This window comes from Myxine glutinosa, chromosome 7, assembly GCF_964187855.1.
Source record: "Myxine glutinosa chromosome 7, kmMyxGlut1.1, whole genome shotgun sequence".
NCBI lineage: Eukaryota > Metazoa > Chordata > Myxini > Myxiniformes > Myxinidae > Myxine > Myxine glutinosa.
In genome coordinates this window covers 53,456,835-53,476,928 of record NC_136267.1, presented here as the reverse complement: position 1 = coordinate 53,476,928, position 20,094 = coordinate 53,456,835, and the positions used below count along the sequence as shown (strand labels likewise).

At 45.7% G+C, this 20,094-nt stretch overlaps 1 protein-coding gene across 6 annotated transcripts in view; it reads left to right on the top strand.

Moving 5' to 3' along the window:
- The window catches only part of UBA6 (ubiquitin like modifier activating enzyme 6), a 134,609-nt gene that overhangs the window by 26,889 nt on the left and 87,626 nt on the right, over positions 1 to 20,094 (top strand). For all 6 annotated transcript variants that reach the window (XM_078781707.1, XM_078781703.1, XM_078781709.1 and 3 more), the window contains exons 9-13: positions 11,017 to 11,140; positions 11,254 to 11,357; positions 11,492 to 11,554; positions 15,642 to 15,718; positions 15,854 to 15,920. In XM_078781707.1, the coding sequence (XP_078637833.1) occupies positions 11,017 to 11,140; positions 11,254 to 11,357; positions 11,492 to 11,554; positions 15,642 to 15,718; positions 15,854 to 15,920 (435 nt within the window). The remainder of the gene's footprint in view (positions 1 to 11,016; positions 11,141 to 11,253; positions 11,358 to 11,491; positions 11,555 to 15,641; positions 15,719 to 15,853; positions 15,921 to 20,094) is intronic.

Here is a 20,094-nt window from a genome sequence, read left to right as displayed (position 1 = left end):
CCACCTGACTCGAGATATTGCTTCGCCCCACCGACATAACAATATATATATATATATATATATATATATGTATGTATGTATGTATGTATGTATGTACAGTCACGTGAAAAAGTAAGTACACCCCATGTAAAGTTTTGACTTTTTCAACATATTTCAACATACAGCTATTTAATCATCATGTCAACAATATTGAGAGATAAAGGTGATATAATAAAACAAATATCATGAAACATTTTTCATTTTGTAGTCTATTGTATAATTTAAATAAACATAAATGCAGATTTCGCATGTGGAAAAAGTAAGTACACCCTTGGCTCTAATAGGTGGTATTGCCCCCTTTGGCAGAAACAACCTCAAGTAGGCGTTTCTTATAACTATCTACCAGTCTCTGACATCGACTGGGAGAAATTTTTGCCCACTCCTCCATGCAGAATTATTTCAGCTGTGCGATGTTTGAGGGGTTTCTTGCATGCACAGCTCGTTTCAAATCCCCCCACAACATCTCGATGGGATTTAGATCCGGGCTTTGACTTGGGCATTCCAGAACCCTCCATTTCTTTCTTTTCAGCCATTCCTTGGTGGATTTACTGGTATGTTTAGGGTCATTGTCATGTTGCAAGGTGCACATTCGGTTGAGCTTCAACTTTCCGACAGATGGCCTCACATTATCCTCAAGCACCTTCTGGTACAATGAAGAATTCATAGTGGATTCTATGATGGTGAGCTGCCCAGGCCCTGATGCAGCAAAGCTGCCCGAAACCATAATAATTCCACCACCATGCTTTACAGTTGGTATTAGGTTCTTGTGGTCAAATGCTGTCTTTGGTTTTTGCCAAACATGTCTTCTGGTACTGTGGCCAAATATCTCTACCTTTGACTCATCTGTCCAGAGCACATTATTCCAGAAGTGCTGGTCTTTGCCTCGGTGTTCATTGGCAAACTTTAGTCTTGCCCTGATGTTCTTTCTGGAGAGCAAAGGTTTCCTCCTGGCACATCTCCCATGTATATCAAATTTGTGCATCCTCTTTCTAATGGTAAATTCGTGCAGTTTGACATCAACAATGACAACAGCTACCTGTAGGTCCCATGATGACATTCTGGGGTTCTTAGAGACTTCTTTCAGCATCTTGCGGTCTGTTCTCGGGCTGAACTTGCTGGTGCGGCCTGGCTTGAACAAGTTGGCAGTTGTTTGGAATCTTCTCCACTTGTAGATGATCTTCCGGACAGTCGAATGATTGATTTCAAATTGTTTGGAGATATTTTTAAATCCCTCCCAGACTCGTAGGCATCTATAACCTTCTTTCTGAAGGCCTCAGAGAGCTCTTTTGATCTAGGCATGGTGACACCGCACACTTCAACAAAGAGCAAACCAAACTAAATGTCTGAGGTTTAAATAAGACAGGTTCTTCGAAGATCCTCTCTAACGATGTTCTAATCATTTGCACCTGAGCTGGTAAACCTGATTCTAATTTTAGGTATTTGAAGGAGTGATAAATGTTGGGGTGTACTTACTTTTTCCACATGCGAAATTTGCATTTATGTTTATTTAAATTATACAATGGACTACAAAATGTAAATGTTCCATGATATTTGTTATATTATATCACCTTTATCGATCAATATTGTTGAAATGAAGATCAAATAGCTGTATGTTGAAATATGTTGAAAAAGTCAAAACTTTACATGGGGTGTACTTACTTTTTCACGTGACTGTATGTATGTATGTATGTTATATCTCAACATTAATTATCCACTTTCATCGATTCATTAATCATCCACTTTCTAAACTCCCCCCTTGCCCCTCCCCTCCTAAACCTCCTCCTTGCCCCTCCCCTCCTAAACTCCCCCCTTGCCCTTCCCCTCCAAATCTCCCCCCTTGCCCATCCCCTCCTAAACTCACCCCTCCCCCCCATTCAAAACTCCCCCCAAACTCCTCCCCTTCAAATCTCCCCCCCCCCCCCCCAACCATCCTTCCCAAATTCTCCTTCTACTTTCCTCTGCCCCCCCCCCCCCCCCCCATCAAACAACCCCTCACTGTGCCTCATCCCATCACCAACAAACCTTTTGTCCTCCTCATCCATCCCTTTCTTGTAACTCTTCTGGAATCTCTGACACACTAACCAACTGCTCTCCCTACCTCCCACTCTCATCCTTCATCTGACCCTACCCCTCCCCTCCCCTGTCCTGCACCCGATGCTCCCCCTCTCACCTCATTAATGGTATGGACCTCAAACATCCGGGGCCTTTGCTCAAACTTGATTGATCTCTCCATTCAGGTTGCTTCTGACAATCCAGACTTGATCTGCTTAACAGAAACTTTCCTCCTTGAAGATGTCTCTGATTCCTTAATATCTCTTCCTGGTTACTCCCTCCTCCGGTATGATAGACCTGAGCCTCGTCCTGGTGGTGGGGTGGCTATCTTTATCAAAAACTCTCTTTCTCACTCTCCTTGCACTGCCCTCTCTCCACCCCACCCCCAGGAGTACCTCTGGCTATGGCTTCCTCTCTGCTCCCACCTTTTGTTCATATGTGTTCTGTACCGTCCTCCAAACAGTGATGACTCCATTTACATTTCGCTGTCGGACAACATGGACCAACTTCCAGCAACTCATCCAAACTCTCTCTTCCTCATATATGGCGACTTCAACTGTCATCATGCCAGCTGGCTGGGTGTGGGTTCCTCTCTCACCAGCCATGGCACCTCAGCAAAGGACTTCTGCGACTCATTGGGACTGACATAATCTGTCAATTTCCCGACCCGGATCTCAGTCAATGGAGTATCTTCTCTTCTGGACTTGGTTATGACAAACTTCCCTGCAAATGCCTGCTGCTCTTCTTCTGCTCCAATCGGTTCTTCTGATCATGTGCTTGTTAAAGTGGACATCTCTCTGGCCATTCTCAGAGAGCCTCCTCAGCACCGACGAGTCTGGCATTTCACTCAGGCTGACTGGCACGGTCTGCAAGCAGCCATCAATCATCTGGACTGGTCTCCCATCTCTACTGCCTCTGACATCAATTCTTCCAAAGCAAACTGCTCTCTCTTTCTCATGCACAGATTTATCCCATCTCGTCTTCAGTTGTCTTGCCCTTCCTCCCGTCCTTGGTACACTGAATCGTGTGGTGAGGCAGTTGCCCTGAAACAACTTGCCTTTGCCTCTTGGAAGGCAAACCCAACTGAAGGCAATCTCAGTTCCTTCCACCAAGCTCGGAACAAGTGTGTGTCTACCCTCAGGAGTGCCAGGAAGCACTATCTCTCCACACTCAAGATTGAACTCTCAAATCTGTCTCCTTCCTCCAAATCCTGGTGGCGTCTGGTCAAATCCGTTTCTGGTGTTAGTTCCCCCTCCATCCCCTCCCTTACCTCAAATGGCTACACAGTTGACACAACGCGTGACAAAGCCGAATGCCTCAACTCTGTGTTTGCCTCAAAATCTTGTGTCCCAAACCAATCTGTCTGTTCCCAACTTTCCCAGTCGAACCCAACTGCTCCTGGACTCTGTGTCCTTCTCTCCTGACAAGGTGGAGAAGTTTTTGTCAAACCTCGACTCTGATTCTGCAACTGGACCAGACGGCATCAGCCCACGGGTCCTAAAATCCTGCTCTGCCGCTCTATCTCACCCTCTCTCTGTTATTTTCACCCTCTCTTTTGCTCAAGGTCATCTGCCAGCATCCTGGAAATCAGCAAACATTACCGCTTTACACAAAAAAGGTGCAAAAACAGATCCTTGCAACTACAGACCAATCAGCCTGTTTCCAATTATCAGCAAAGTCATGGAATCCATCATTGCTTCGGATATCAAATCCTTCCTCTTCTCCAATGGCTTGATCTCTGATCATCAATTTGGATTCAGACCAGGTCATTCTACTCTGGACATATTGCTTCTGCTGTCTCAACAATGGATGGAGGCCCTCAATGCCAAACAGGAAATCAGAGCTGTCTCGCCTTTTTTTTTTTTTTTTTGTATACTGAATCGAGGCTCGTGAAAGAGCTAACATTTACTTCACAAACAAATCAACCAGTCAAACAAAATATATAAAAAGAGGGAGCGGAAGACAAGATGGGGAGAGAAGAGGAAGCACACAAACACAACATTTGAGAGCAGGGAGATGTGTGGGAGGGAGAGGGCTTTGGGGGAGGAGGCGTGGGAAGGGGAGGGGGGGGGGGGGGAGTGAGAAGTATAAAACACAAGGACTTCCAGGACAGAATTGGCATTTCAAAAAAGTGGAATTGGGGTGAAATTAGCGGGGGTAGAAAAGATCAAGGTTTTGGATGGGGGAAGATCAGAGATGGTGGTGAAGAGCTGTTTAAAAGACCTGGAGGGTGGAGTGGGATTGAAGAGAGTGAGGGAGTTTGTTCCAGCGGCAGGAGAAAAGAGGAATGAAGGAGTGAAGGTGAGCAGAGAGTCTTGATTTTGGCAGTTTAACCATAAGAGGGTTGCAGGCAGATCTTGTGTGACCTGTAGGAATATTTGTGGGACAGAGCCCAGAGAGAGCTGGGGGGGCAAGCCCAGAGAGGAGTCGGGGGAAGACGGAAAGACCACCAACCTGCCTGCGGTGAGTGAGAGGCCCTTGGAGTTAGCTTCATCGCGGGAGATTCCAATGATTCTGAATGCTTTGGTTTAAACAGCATGAAGACGAGCTCGGTGTGAGGCAGGAGCACCAGCCCAGAGGGGAGAGCAGTATTCCATTGAGCTGCGGATGAAAGCCTTGTATGTGGAGAGGAGCTCAGGTATGCCAAGGAAGGACTTCGCACGACGGAGGATGCCCAGTCGGCGACTGGCTTTGGAGGCCAGATTTGAAATGTGGTTTTCCCAGGAAAGATCATGGCAGATAGTGAGACCCAAAAGCTTGAGTGACAGAACTTCTTGGAGAGGATTATTCAGAAAGTGGATGTGAGGGTTGTCCAGTCGGTCTTTTCGGAGAGACATCGTAAGAGTGTGAGATTTGTCAGGATTGAAAGACATGTTCCACTTGTTTGCCTAGTCTGTGATTTTGTCCAGGTCTGCAGAGAGTGAGGAGGCTGCAGACTGCCGATCTGAGGGATGAAGAATGGAGCGACAGAGAGTAGAGTCATCAGCAATGAGATGGAGGGGATTTTCAAGAGAGTCAGAGAGATCATTGATGAAGACCAAAAAAAGCACAGGGCCCAGAACACTGCCTTGGGGAACTCCAGCCTGAACAGGAAGAGGAGATGAGAGAAACCCATTCAGGGCCACATGTTGACTACGACTAGAGAGGAAGTCCGCCAGCCATGCGTGGAGATTTCCATGGATACCAAAAGAGGAGAGTTTGGAGAGCAGAGCGGGGTGCCAGACTGTATCGAAGGCACGTGATATGTCAAGGGAGACGGCTCTAATTTCCTGTTTGGCATTGAGGACCTCCATCCATTGTTGAGAAAGCAGAAGCAGCATGTCCAGGGGTAGAGTGACCAGGTCTGAAACCAAATTGATGATCAGAGATCAAGCCATTGGAGAAGAGGAAAGATTTCATATCTGAAGCAATGATGGATTCCATGACTTTGCTGATAATTGGGAGAAGGCTGATTGGTCTGTAGTTGCTGGGATCTGTTTTTGCACCTTTTTTGTGCAAAGCGGTGATGTTGGCATATTTCCAAGCAGATAGCAGATGACTTTGAGCAAAAGAGAGGGTGAAGAGAACAGAGAGAGGGAGTGAAAGAGCGGAAGAACAGGATTTTAGGACATGTGGGCTGATGCTGTCAGGTCCAGTTGCAGAATCAGAGTCGAGGGTTGACAGAAACGTTTCCACCTTGTCAGGAGGAAAGGTTACAGAGTCCAGGAGCAGCTGGGTACGACTGGGTACGGTGGATGCAACCAACTGGGTACAGCTGGGTACAACCCTCCAGGGATGGGTTTGGGACAAGATTTAGAGGCAAACACAGAGTTGAGGCATTCAGCTTTTTCACGTGCGGAGTCAGCCGTGTGGCCGTTTGAGGTGAGTGAGGGGGAACAAACACCAGAAATAGATTTGACCAGACGCCACCAGGATTTGGAAGAGGGAGACAGATAAGAGAGTTCGGTCCAGAGAACGGAGAGATATTGTTTCCTGGCTCTCTTGAGGGTGGACACACTTGTTTCGGGCTTTGTGAAAGGAAATGAGATTTCCTTCCGTTGGATTTGCTTTCCAGGAGACGAAAGCAAGTTGTTTCTGGGCAATAGCCTCACCACAAGATTCCGTGTGCCATGGACGGGAGGAAAGGTATGACAACTGAAGACGAGATGGGATAAATCTGTGCATGAGAGAGAGCAATTTACTTTGGAAGAATTCCCAGGATTAGTTGATGTCAGAGGCGGTAGAGATGGGAGACCAGTCCAGATGATTGATGGCTGCTTGAAGACCGTGCCAGTTGGCCTGAGTGAAATGCCAGACTCGTCGACGTTGAGGAGGCTCTCTGAGAAAGGTCAGAGAGATGTCCACTTTAACAAGCACATGATCAGATGAGCCGATTGGAGCAGCAGAAGAGCAGCAGACATTTTCAGGGAAGTGAGTCATAACCAAGTCCAGAAGAGAAGATGCTCCGTTGACTGAGATCGGGGTCGGCAAATTGACAGATTGTCAGTCCCAGTGAGTCACAGAAGTCATTTGCTGAAGAGCCATGGCTGGTGAGAGAGGTACCCACACCCAGCCAACTGGCATGGTGACGATTGAAATCACCACATATGAGGAAGAGAGAGTTGGGATGGGTAGATAGAAGTTGGTCCATATTATCAGACAGCGAGATGTAGATGGTGTCATCACTGTTTGGTGGACGGTACAACACACATATGAACAAAAGGTGGGAGCGAAGGGGAAGCCGTAGCCAAAGGTATTCCTGGGGATGAGGTGGAGAGAGGGCAGTGCAGGGCGAGTGAGGAAGAGATTTTTTTTTAATAAAGATAGCAACCCCACCTCCAGGACGAGGCTCAGGTGTATCATACCGGAGGAGGGTGTAACCTGGGAGAGATACCAAGGAATCAGAGACATCATGAAGGAGGAAAGTTTCTGTTAAGCAGATCACATCTGGTTTGTCAGCAGCAACCTGTATGGAGAGATCAGTCAAGTTTGAGCGAAGGCCCCGGATGTTTGAGGTCCATACTGTTAAAGAAGAGGAAGGGGGAGCATCGGATACAGAACAGTGGGGGGGGGGGGGGTGCGGTGGGGGAGGATGTGGAAGAGGAGGAAGAGGTTGGGAGAGCTGTTGAAGGTGTGTCAGAGATTTCAGAATAGTTCGGAGAAAGGGAAGAATGGGGCGGACAAAAGGTTTGATGGTGATTGGGTGTGGGGCAGTGAGGTGTTATTTGACGAGGGGGAAGAGTCAGGCAGAAGGTTGAGGGAGATGAAGGTGAAAGTTGGAAGGGGGAAGAAGCAGGGAGGACGCTTTGAGGAGGAGGGGTGAGAGGGGAGTCTAGGAGGGGAGGAGCGAGGGAGAGTCTCGGAGGGGTGTGGGGGGAGTTTAGGAGGGAAGGGGCAAGGGGGGAGATTTGAAAGGGATGGGTGATGGGGAAGATTTGAAGGAGATGGGTGATGGGGATGATTTGGAGGGGAGGGGCAAGGGGGTAGATTTAGAGGGGAGGGGTGATGGGGAAGTTTTGAAGGGGAGGGGTGATGGGGAAGTTTTGGAGGGAAGGGGTGATGGGGAAGATTTGGAGGGGAGGGGCAAGGGGGAAGATTTGAAAGGGATGGGTGATGGGGAAGATTTGGAGGGGAGGGGCAAGGGGGAATATTTGAAAGAGATGGGTGATGGGGAAGATTTGGAGGGGAGGGGTGATGGGGAGGTTTGAAGGGGAGGGGTGATGGGGAAGTTTTGGAGGGAAGGGGTGATGGGGAAGTTTTGGAGGGAAGGGGTGATGGAGAAGATTTGGAGGGGAGGGGTGAGATTGGATTTTGAAAAGTGTACGATTAATGGGAAACGAATATTTATTGCAAAATGAGTTTCTTGAGACCTTCGAGTCAAAAATACGTTTGAGGACGCTGAAGGTTGGGTGGAGTGCTGGAGAGTTTAGGGAATGTATGAAAGAGGCACTGTAAGAGATAGAATTTTTTTTTGGAATGAATAGATTTGGTGAGCAAGTTGAAAGCATCCGTTTATTGAAGAAGAAGAAAAAGGTGTTGTAGTATACGACAGAACACAGTTCTTCAGGGGACAGTTTAAACATTTTCTAACAACGTGATCACGTGATCACGAACAACGTGGTCGAAGAACGAACGAACAAATAAGAACGAACAAACGGATAAGAACAGAGAAAGAAATTTATTTCATTTTTTTTGAGTTGAGATTTTAAAACGAGGAAGTATGGGGTGAAAAGACCCAGAAAAGCAGAGACCGAAAGTAATTGCAGCGCAATCGAAGAACCGCTGAGACAAAAACAAAGCCTCAAGCCAAGGTCGGACACGGTAGCGTACTACACTAGGCCTCAGAATACGCGACACGAACTAACCGACGATTCTGTACACAGGTATGAAAAACCAACACCGAGAATCCTATTAAAGACACACCAAATAGGTACACACACCGAAAGAAAGATACAGTTTCGACAAAAACACAATTGTGAAAAATTACTTAACTTCGAAAGCGTGCGCGCATGGACAGCTTTGAAGAGACGTGACCACCAATCTTGCGCATGCGCAGACTCAAACTTGACATATCACGTGCCTTCGATACGGTCTGGCACCCAGCTCTGCTCACTAAACTCTCCTCCTATGGTATCCATGGAAATCTCCACTCATGCCTTGCGGACTTCTTCTCTGGTCCTAGGCAACATGTGGCCCTGAATGGTTTTCTCTCATCTCCCCATCCTGTTCTGGCTGGAGTTCCCCAAGGTAGTGTTCTGGGCCCTGTGCTATTTCTGGTCTTCATCAATGATCCCTCCGACTCTCTGGAAAATCCTCTCTATCTCTTTGCTGATGACTCCACTATCTGCCGCTCCATTCCTCATCCCTCATCCCTCAGATCGGCAGTCTGCAGCCTCCTCACTCTCTGCAGACCTGGACAAAATCACAGACTGGTCAAAGAAGTGGAACATGTCTTTCAATCCTGACAAATCTCACACTCTTACGATGTCTCTCCGAAAAGACCGACTGGAAAACCCTCCCATCTACTTTCTCAACCAGCCTCTCCAAGAAGTTCTGTCGCTCAAGCTTTTGGGTCTCACTATCTGCCATGATCTTTCTTGGGAAAACCACATTTCCAAGCTGGCCTCCAAAGCCAGTCGCCGACTGGGCATCCTCCGTCGTGCGAAGTCCTTGCTTGACACACCTGAGCTCCTCACCACATACAAGGCTTTCATCTGCAGCTCAATGGAATACTGTTCTCCCCTGTGGGCCGGTGCTCCTGCCTCACACCTAGCTCGGCTTCACGCAGTAGAAACCAAAGCTTTCAGAATCATTGGAATCTCCTGCGATGAAGCTAACTCTGAGGGCCTTTCACTCACTCACCACAGGCAGGTTGGTGGTCCTTCTGTCTTCTACCGACTCCTCTCCGGCCTTGCTCCCCCAGCTCTCTCTGTGCTCTGTCCCCCCCAATATTCCTTCAGGTCGCACAAGATCTTCCTGTAACCCTCTTTTTTTCTTTTTTTTTCTTTTTTGTATACAGAATCGAGGCTCGTGAAAGAGCTAACATTTATCACACAAACGAATCAAACAGACAAAATATATAAAAAGAGGGAGCGGTAGACAAGATGGGGAGAGAAGGGGGAAGCACACAAACACAACATTTGAGAGCAGGGATATCGGGAGATGTGTGGGAGGTAGAGGGCTTGGGGGGGAGGAGGCATGGGAAGGGGGGTGGGGGAGAAGTATAAAACAAGGACACCAAGGACTTCCAGGAAAGAAGTTGGTATTTCAAAAAAGTGGATTTGGGGTGAAATTAGCGGGGGTAGAAAAGATCAAGGTTTTGGATGGGGGAAGATAAGAGATGGTGGTGAACAGCTGTTTTAAAGACCTGGAGGGAGGAGTGGGATTGAAGAGAGTGAGGGAGTTTGTTCCAGAGGCGGGAGAAAAGAGGAATGAAGGAGTGAAGGTGAGCAGAGTCTTGATTTTAGCAGTTTTAACAATAAGAGGGTTGCAGGCAGATCTTCTGCGACCTGTCGGAATATTTGGGGGACAGCCCAGAGAGAGCTGGGGGGGCAAGGCCGGAGAGGAGTCGGTAGAAGACGGAAAGACCACCAACCTGCCTGCGTTGAGTGAGTGAAAGGCCCTTGGAGTTAGCTTCATCGCGGGAGATTCCAATGATTCTGAACGCTTTGGTTTCAACAGCGTGAAGACGAGCTTGGTGTGAGGCAGGAGCACCAGCCCAGAGGGGAGAGCAGTATTCCATTGAAACTCTCATGGTTAAACTGCCAAAATCTAGGCTCTCTGCTCACCTTCACTCTTTCATTCCCCTTTTCTCCCACCTCTGGAACAAACTCCCCCACTCCCTTCAATCCCACTCCTCCCTCCAGGTCTTTAAAACAGCTGTTCACCACCATCTCTTGTCTTCCCCCATCCAAAACCTTGATTTTTTCTACCCCCGCTAATTCACCCCAGATACACCTTTTTTGAAATTCCAACTTCTTTCCTGGAAGTCCTTGCAGTGTCCATATGTTTTATACCTCTACCAACCTCCCTCCATCCAAGCCCTCCCCCTCCCACATTTCTCCCGATGTCCCTGCTCTCAAATGTTGTGTTTGTGTCCTTCACCCTCTCTCCACATCTTGTCTACCGCTCCCCTTATTTTTTGTGTTTTATGTGTCGGTTTGACTTTTTGTGTGATTAATTTTAGCTCTTTCACGAGCCTCGATCTTGTATACAAAAAAACAAACAAACAAAAAAAAAACATATATATATATATATGTATGTATGTATGTTATATCTCAACATGTATATGTACTTAAATATGCCTTTGAAGATTCATTATTTTGTTGGAAAAATGAATAGCATTGTGTTACAAATGAACCCACGAAAGTGACCTATTTGTTGATATATGTCCTGGAAGCATGTAATATTTTACATTCTTGCATTGCTGACGAGCGTTATTGACAGGGTAATCCTGGAGTGGTGACCTGTATCGACAACAAGCCACATGGGTTGCAGGAGGGTGACAGGGTAACCTTTAAGGAAGTCTATGGTATGGAGGCTCTCAATGGCATGAACACATCAATCACAGGTACTTTTTGTATTGTTTTGGTTTGATAGATACACATGGACTTTGGTGGAAATATTTATTAAATCATTTGCTCGATGTATGTGTTAACATGTGTTTATATCCTGTTTTCACAGTGATCAACTCGTACACCTTTGGCATTGGAAACACATCCCAGCTCCCCCCGTACAAGCACGGTGGGCTCGCTAAACAGCTGAAGGCTCAGAAAACCTTCACTTTTGTAAGACTATGACACAAAGCTAGATTTTATCCATCATGCTTGCCACCTTGCCAGATAAACCAAATATAAATGTGGTGCAGATTGTGTAGTTGCTAATTTTCTTATTTTGTACATTCACCCTTTTCCACTTTCAGGAGCCACTGAAGAGCCAGCTTCAGTCACCTTCTTGCTTGTTGGTGGATTTGAGCAAGCCAGAGGTTGGTTACTTAAGTTTAAATGGGGGTAACCAACTGCAGATGTGTTTTGGATCAAATTTGTGAATTGACATGACATGACTATTGACATGACACAGTGAATTTTGACAACGCCAGATCTGTGGGGGGCAAACTATACTAGATTCCATGGTTGGGAAGAGTGTGCATGACTATTCATTGAATGAATGAATGAATGAATGATCGTTTTAAGGCCATTTTCCCCGCTAGAGCAGGGGTTAGCCTTGCGGACCCCATGACAATCATGGTTCCCTGTTTGAGGCAATGTTTTTATGGCCGGATGCCCTTCCTGACGCCAATCCTTGGTCACGCTCTTACGATGCGCAGGGATACGGTGTACCTATTCTAAATCGGGGTGCACACCGTGATCATTCATCCCAGCAAGCTGGTACTCAATTTGCCGACCTCGGAAGGATGATAGGCTGAGTCGACCTCCCTGGCGTTAATTCAGCGATCGACCGGGATTCGAACCCAGGATCCTAGGATCCCAAGCCGGCACCCTAACCGCTAAGCCAACACCAGGTGAACAAAGGTATAGATTATAGGTATTTAAAACAGGGAATTAATTTACCCATAATCCCTGAGCTAATTAACAAGCCCCACTCCTCTGATGGTGACGAATAAACAAACGTAACCCGACAGTCCGGTCTAATACAATTCATTCCAACGCAAAAAACAAGCAGTCACACCTGGGTCAAAGACAGCTGTTGTCATTGATGGAGACTCGGTGCAAGTTGATCCACAGTTGCTTTTCCAACGACTCAGCATAATTGCCACTAGTGAAACACAAGAAGATCCAGCATCTTTGTTCAAGTATGGGCTCTAGTCATCCACCAGCACTCTTCGACCCCTCGGGTCTTCCTAGGAAGCCAAATAAACCAGCGCTTGGTGATGCAATTTGGGAACTTGTTAAACATGATCAGTCAGATCCAGCTGGTGATGTCCACTATGTGCTTGATGGAGGTGCCCTCCTGCAACGTCTGCCATGGTCACGTGGGCAAACTTTCGAACGTATATGTCACACATATATTACTTATGTGATAAGCAGGTATGGGAAGGTAACAATTGTCTTTGATGGCTACGAGGCCGGTCCCACGATCAAGGATGCCACACATCGGAGACGGGTAGGAAGCTGCATAGGACCAAATGTCACTTTTACTGGTGAAACGGTCCTGAAGCTGAAGAAGAATGAGTTCCTAGCAAACATAATCAACAAACAACGCTTAATTTACATCCTAAGTGACTCCCTAGAGAAGGCGGGATGTCTGACAATTCATTCCAAGGGGGATGCTGATGTGCTGATTTTCCAGACTGCAGTGTAATCTACAAAGACAATAGATACAGTTCTTGTTGGTGACGACACAGACCTACTGATTCTTCTTTGCTACCATGCCGACATGCAAGAATGAATGATCGTTTTAAGGCCATTTTTCCCCGCTAGAGTGGGGGGTTGGCCTTGCAGGCCCCATGACCTCATGGGGCCCTTTTGAGGCAATGTTTTTATGGCCGGATGCCCTTCCTGACGCCAACCCTTAGTCTCCTCTTTTACGATGTGCAGGGATACGGTGTACCTACTCTAAACCGGTGTACACACCGGGATCATTCATCCCAGCAAGCTGGTACTCAATTTGCCGGCCTCGGAAGGATGACAGGCAGTTTGTATTTATGCCAGGAAGAGGAACGACAGACGTGCTTTTTATTGTGAGGCAGTTGCAGGAGAAGTATATGGAGAAGAGGAAGAAGTTGTTTCTTGGGTGTGTTGATCTGGAGAAAGCATTCGATAGGGTTCCACGTGAAGTAGTGACATGGGCATTGAGGAAGTTAGGAGTGGAGGAATGGTTGATCAGAGTAGTGATGGCAATGAACAAAGGAGCACGCACAGCTGTAAGGATGGACGGGAACAGTGGCGAGTTTGAGGTGAAGGTGGGAGTGCATCAGGGGTCGGTACTAAGTCCACTACTATTTGTAGCTGTAATGGAGGTGCTGGCTCAGAACGTAAAGGAGGGTTTACCGTGGGAGTTGTTGTATGCAGATGATCTGGTGTTGATTGCAGAAAGTATGGATGGACTGAAGGAGAAGATGAACAAGTGGAAGGAATGTATGGAGACAAAAGGTCTGAAGGTGATTATCGGAAAAACGAAGGTGATGGCAAGTGGTAAAGCATGTGGTGAGGTGGAAAGAACTGGGAAGTGTCCATGTGCTGTGTGCAGGAAGGGTGTCGGAGTGAATTCCATTCAATGTACAATGTGCGCTGTGCGCATTTTAATTTACTAGAACACCTGCTCACTACGGGAGCTGCAGGAAGGGTCATTCCTCTTTGGGGTATATAGATTACAGTCGATCTATGGTCTTGTCTCAAAAACATTGGATGTGTGTTCATTTACCAAGTTTCTTGTGGAGATATCGCCAAGTGGTTTAAGCATTCGAGCAAGCACTCCATTCAAAAGCGTTAAGGAACGGCTGGCTTGGCAAGCTTAGCTAAGAACATCCCTAACCTTTGTGGGGTACATAGATTACAGTATATCTTCACTCACTTCTGCAAGTTAAACTTACCTCACAGATGTCAGGATTCCTCCAAATTTCTTTGTCTAATGTTATAAGCACCATTAGCGACTGTTTGAAATGCTAATCATGTGTGTTTGTGGTTTATTCTATTTTACAAGCCTGGCTACGCCGCTGTTAGACTTTTGGTCTTGTTTTGTTATTGTTCTTGCATGTAGGTGTAGCGGCATGTGATCTGAAAATAAGTAGTAAGTACCCCTACATTTGTGGCTCCGACATTCGTGGCATTTTCCAGGAACATATCCTCCATGAATGTCTGGGTTCGACTGTACTGTATATTTATTTTTGACCTGCAAACTTAAATTGCTCTGTAAAGGTGGAAAGTCGTGGGAATCATCAGCATGTTAGTTAAAGAGTGTAATACCAGTTGTCATTACTCCGCGTGTACATTACTTCGTGTAATGTGTTACTTCGTGTATTACGTGTACATTACGTGTACACCAGTACACATTACTTCCCTGTTTGTCGTTAAAGGCGGCAAAAAGGGTTGGCGTCAGGAAGGGCATCCGGCCGTAAAACATTGCTTCAAAAAGGGGACCAAAAAACAACAACAACCATGGTTCCCGAAAAAGGCCAACCCCCGCTTTGCGGGGAAAAATGGCCTCTAAAGGTGGTTATTTTTATTTTATTTTATTACTCCGCGTGCACGGAGCAAAAAGCAGTGTTTAGCAATAGGTTCACTTCTGTCTTTCTTTGTCCATCCGTCTACAACCATTGGTTTATGATCGAGGAACAACTTCATTTCAATTGAATGGTATATTTTGAACACGAATCAGAAAATGAATGGGAAAACAAACCTGTAGTTTAGCTGTACTTTGACTCCAAATTAATACCGATCACGCATGTACAGAGAGGAGTGAGATAATTTTTTCCTCTGTCTGCCTATCTGGTGGTCAAACAAAATTGAAAACTATTTGAAACAGGAAAACCACTGTTTTTAAGGACACAAACAATATGCACAAATAACTAATATAATGTGTTAGATAAGGTGGTGTAATAGCCACTGCACCAATTGTGGTAAACTTTCAGAATTAATTCTTGTATACGACCTTTAAAATCTTTCATTTCATTTCCATTGAATTTTGTACTAGAACACAAATAGCTTTCTTGCTGCTTCCAAAAACCTCTAGTTTTGCAGTAAATGGACATGTTAAATACGTAGTGCTTAAGATTGCATCAACAATGGTAAATTTCCGGAATTTTTTTATACGACCTTTAAAATAATTATTTTATTTCAATTGAATGATGTACTTTAACACTGCGTGTGATAAGGTGTTGTATGAACTCTCGTTTCTGTAACTAGAAGGCATGATTCTAAAACGCAGGCCCAATGATCCCTACTGGTCTGCGTTTGAGTTTGATTATTTTGTTTTACATACTTTTCTTTTCATGACAACATTTTTAATCGGTCGTCCATAATCTTGGCTGAATATTTATGAAATGCATTATATTCCCACGTGAGTAAAACTTCGCTTTTGGGTCTTATCAATTTTGATCCTTTCTATTACAGGCTCCACTTCAGAGTCACTTTGCTCTGTTGGCTTTGAATGAGTTCAATGATCAGCATGGCCACTTACCCTCGCCAAGGTGAGATCTGTTGACTTTTAAGATGTCATCTCTTTCTTCAATCTTTTTAATCTACCTGCTACACGTTTGTTTTTTCGTTTTCTTTGCACGTTTGTTTTTCACTAATGTGCAGCTTGCAAACCTGCTTCTATGCAGTTCTCTAGAAGATGCCGAGACTCTGTATGAATTGGCAGTCAGCGTTGGACAGAGGATGCGTGATCCTGTACGTACGTGTATTCTTCCTCCTCGTACTTTAAATTACAGGACAGTATTTCCACAACAGAGTGGACATATGTTGTGTGCAGGAGACGAGATGGAAGGGAAGTGGTGTGAGAATGGTGAAGGGTAGGCAGGGACAGAAATACAAGTTTGTTTGGCAAGGGTGCCTTGAGGGCGTGAATGGTGTTGGTGTCCTGTTTTCTGAAGAGTTTGTAGACAGTGTGGCGAGTGTGACTAGAGTGAGTGATAGGTTGATGATGGTGAAAATGATGATTGGAAAGCTCTTGGTGAACGTCATCTCGGGATATGCTCCGCAGGTTGGTCGAAGCGATGAAGAGAAGGACAAGTTCTGGTGTGCGATAGAGAAGCTGATGGAAAACGTGAAAGATGAGGAAGTTGTTGTGGTGGGAGGAGGCCTGAATGGACATGTGGGAAGGAGTATGGATGGTTTTGAGGGAGTTCATGGGGGTTACGGATATGGTGTGAGAAATGGAGAAGGTGAAAGGATTTTGGAGTTTGCTGATGGAGCTGATTTGTTGATTTGTAATACTCAGTTCCAGAAAGAGGATAATAAGCTTGTTACATACATGTCAGGTGGGTCGACGACAACCGTTGACTACCTGATGGTGCGTAGGCGAGATAGATAGGGGGCACCTCCGGGACACAAAGGTGATCCCGGGGGAGGAGGCTGTTTCACAGCACCACTTGGTTGTCTGCGACATAAGGGTGAAAGGTGCGAGGAGAGCTCGGCGGGTGAAGTACCAACCGAGAATGAAGGTGTGGTGGTTGAAAGAGGTGACAGTAAGAGGTGACAGTAAGGGAGGCATTAAAAGAGAGGCTGAGTAGGGTAGAGGATGATGTGGTTGAGCTTGAAAGTGGTTGGATGTCAATGAAAGCTAGTCTGTTGGGAGCCGTTGGTGAGGTATGTGGATGGACAAAAGGACCACCGAGGCACTCGGAAACATGGTGGTGTGATGATGAAGTTGGAAAGAGGATTGACGAGAAGAGGAAGAAGTTCAAGGAGTGGCAGAAGGCGAAGGGTACGGGAGCAGAAACAGCAGAGCATGAAAGTTATAAGGCAGCCAGGAAGGCTGCAAAGAAAGAGGTAGCAAAGGCGCAGGAGGCATGTAGGAAAATGTTCGGAGAACGCTTGGATTCGGAAGAGGGTCAGAAAGCAGTATTCAGGATTGCAAAGCAGATAGCGAAAGAGAGGTGTGATGTGATGGGGGGGGGGGGGGGGGGGGGAGTTGCTTGAAGGATGAAGTGGGACAAATCGTTGTCGACCCAGATGGAATTAAAGGAAGATGGAAGAGATATATGGAAATGTTGTTGAGTGCAGAGAATAAATGGGATGGCAACATAGAGAGTAACCCAGTTTTAGGACCGGCAGAGAAGATAACTGAGAAGGAAGTTGAGGAAGCGATAAAAGCAATGAAGAGTGGAAAAGCGGGAGGGCCGACGGGAGTTGTGGGAGATATGTTGAAGGCAGCAGGAAGTTGGGTGTGAAGAGAATGACAGAGATCTGTAATCTGGTGGTGAAAGAAGGCCGCATTCCAGTGGATTGGGAACTGAGTACCCTCGTCCCTCTATACAAGGGGAAAGGTGACCCTCTGGAGTGTGGCTCGTACCGAGCGATAAAGTTATTGGAGCATGGAATGAAGGTATTGGAAAGGGTGTTGGAGAGGAGGATAAGGAAGAAAGTGAAGATCGACGAAATGCAGTTTGGATTTATGCCAGGAAGAGGAACGACAGACGCGCTTTTCATTGTGAGGCAGTTGCAGGAGAAGTACATGGAGAAGAGGAAGAAGTTGTTTCTTGGGTTTGTTGATATGGAGAAAAGAAGTCTGGAAAGGGTAAAGACAAATGATGAATTGCGAAAGATGATGGGAATAGAGCCTGTGATTGATGCTGTGAAGAGGAACACGGTTGAGATGGTTTGGTCATGTGTTGAGGAAGGATGAAAGTGACTGGTTGAGAAGAGTGATGGAAATGAATGTAGAAGGAAGTAGAAGATGGGGAAGACCGAGAAAGACTTGGCTGAAGATGGTGGAAGAAGAAATGCGGGCAAGGGGGTGAACAAGGAGAGATGCAGAAAATAGGGCAAAATGGAGAAGTTTGTCATGGGGACCGCAAGGCTAACCCCCGCTCTAGCAGGGAAAATGGCCTTTAAAATGCATGTTGTTGTGTTGTGTTGTTGATCTGGAGAAAGCATTCGATAGGGTTTCACGCAAAGTATTGACATGGGCATTGAGGAAGTTAGGAGTGGAGGAATGGTTGATCAGAGTAGTGATGGCAATGGACAAAAGAGCGCGCACAGCTGTAAGGACGAAGGACGGGAACAGTGGTGAGTTTGAGGTGAAGGTGGGAGTGCATCAAGGGTCGGTACTAAGTCCACTACTATTTGTAGCTGTGATGGAGGTGCTGGCTCAGAACGTAAAGGAGGGTTTACCGTGGGAGTTGTTGTATGCAGATGATCTGGTGTTGATTGCGGAAAGTATGGATGGACTGAAGGAAAAGATGAACAAGTGGAAGGAATGTCTGGAGACAAAAGGTCTGAAGGTGAATATCGGAAAGACGAAGGTGATGGCAAGTGGTAAAGCATGTGGTGAGGTGGAAAGAACTGGGAAGTGGCCGTGTGCTGTGTGCAAGAAGGGTGTCGGAGTGAACTCCATTCAATGTACAATGTGCGCTGAGTGGGTTCATCAAAAATGTAGTGGTCTGAGAGGGTCATTTACCAGTGTGGCAGCTGCATTCAAATGTAAGGTGTGCACAGAGGGAGCTGCAGATGGAGGAAATGTTGAGTTGGATCTTGGAGACGGCGTGAAGCTGGAAGGTGTGAAAACATTTTGCTACCTCAGAGACATGCTGAATGGAGAAGGTGGATCAGACTCGGCAACGTTTGCTCGAGTGAGATGTGCATGGAAGAAGTTTCGGGAACTGAGTGGCGTGTTGATGAGGAGGGGAGTGTCGCTGAAGCTGAAGGGAAAGGTGTATGCTGCATGTGTGAGAAGTGTTATGATTTATGGGAGCGAGACATGGGCAATGAACGTAGAGCAGCAACGAAGGCTGGAAAGGGTGGAAATGCGAATGGTTCGATGGATGTGCGGAGTATCGTTGAGAGAGAGGAAGACAAATGATGAATTGCGAAAGATGATGGGAATATTGCCTGTGATTGATGCTGTGAAGAGGAACAGGTTGAGATGGTTTGGTCATGTGTTGAGGAAGGGTGAAAGTGACTGGTTGAGAAGAGTGATGGAAATTAATGTAGAAGGAAGTAGAGGACGGGGAAGACCGAGAAAGACTTGGCTAAAGATGGTGGAAGAAGAAATGCGGGCAAGGGGGTTAACAAGGAGAGATGCAGAAAATATGGCAAAATGGAGAAGATTGTCATGGGGACCGCAAGGCTAACCCCCGTTCTAGCAGGGAAAATGGCCTTAAAATGCATGTTGTTGTTGTTGTTGTATTTCCAATGCAAACTTCAACCGACTCCCTCAGAACACACTGCTGGGGTTAATTTGGGAGTTCTGCAATATAGTGATTTTTCCCAAAAAATAATCAACAAAATTTTAGCATAGTTTGGTTTCAAATTGAGAGGGCTTTGTGCTTAGTCATGATTAGGATGTGTGAAGCAATATTATCTCAGAAATAAAAGTCATTTCCTGTGTGTCTGTGTGAGAAATGCCAATAACGCTCAAACTAATTTGCCACCAAACATGACACAGACAAAATTGGACCTCCTGTTGAACATGGGATACTTGTTTTTTTTAATGACTGTGGCTAATGATGACATCACTAAATTAAATTCTTAATTATTTATTGTGGAGGTTTGTAGGTGTGGCCTTGACGTGACTCGTTCGCGTCCCCTTGGCATTCGCTGATTCGACATTCAGCATTTGTCAGTAACGTATCCCCTGTGAATATCAGGGTCCGACAGTACTATATATATATATATATATATATATATATATATATATATATATATATATATATATATATATATATATATATATATATATATATATATATATATATATATATATATATATATAATAATAATTCATTTATTTTGTATAGCGCTTTTCCAGAAGCCCAAAGGCGCTTTGACAGAGTGGAAAACATAATGCATAACAATACATGAAAACAACAATTGCAAAAAGACAAGAATCAATCGGGAAATA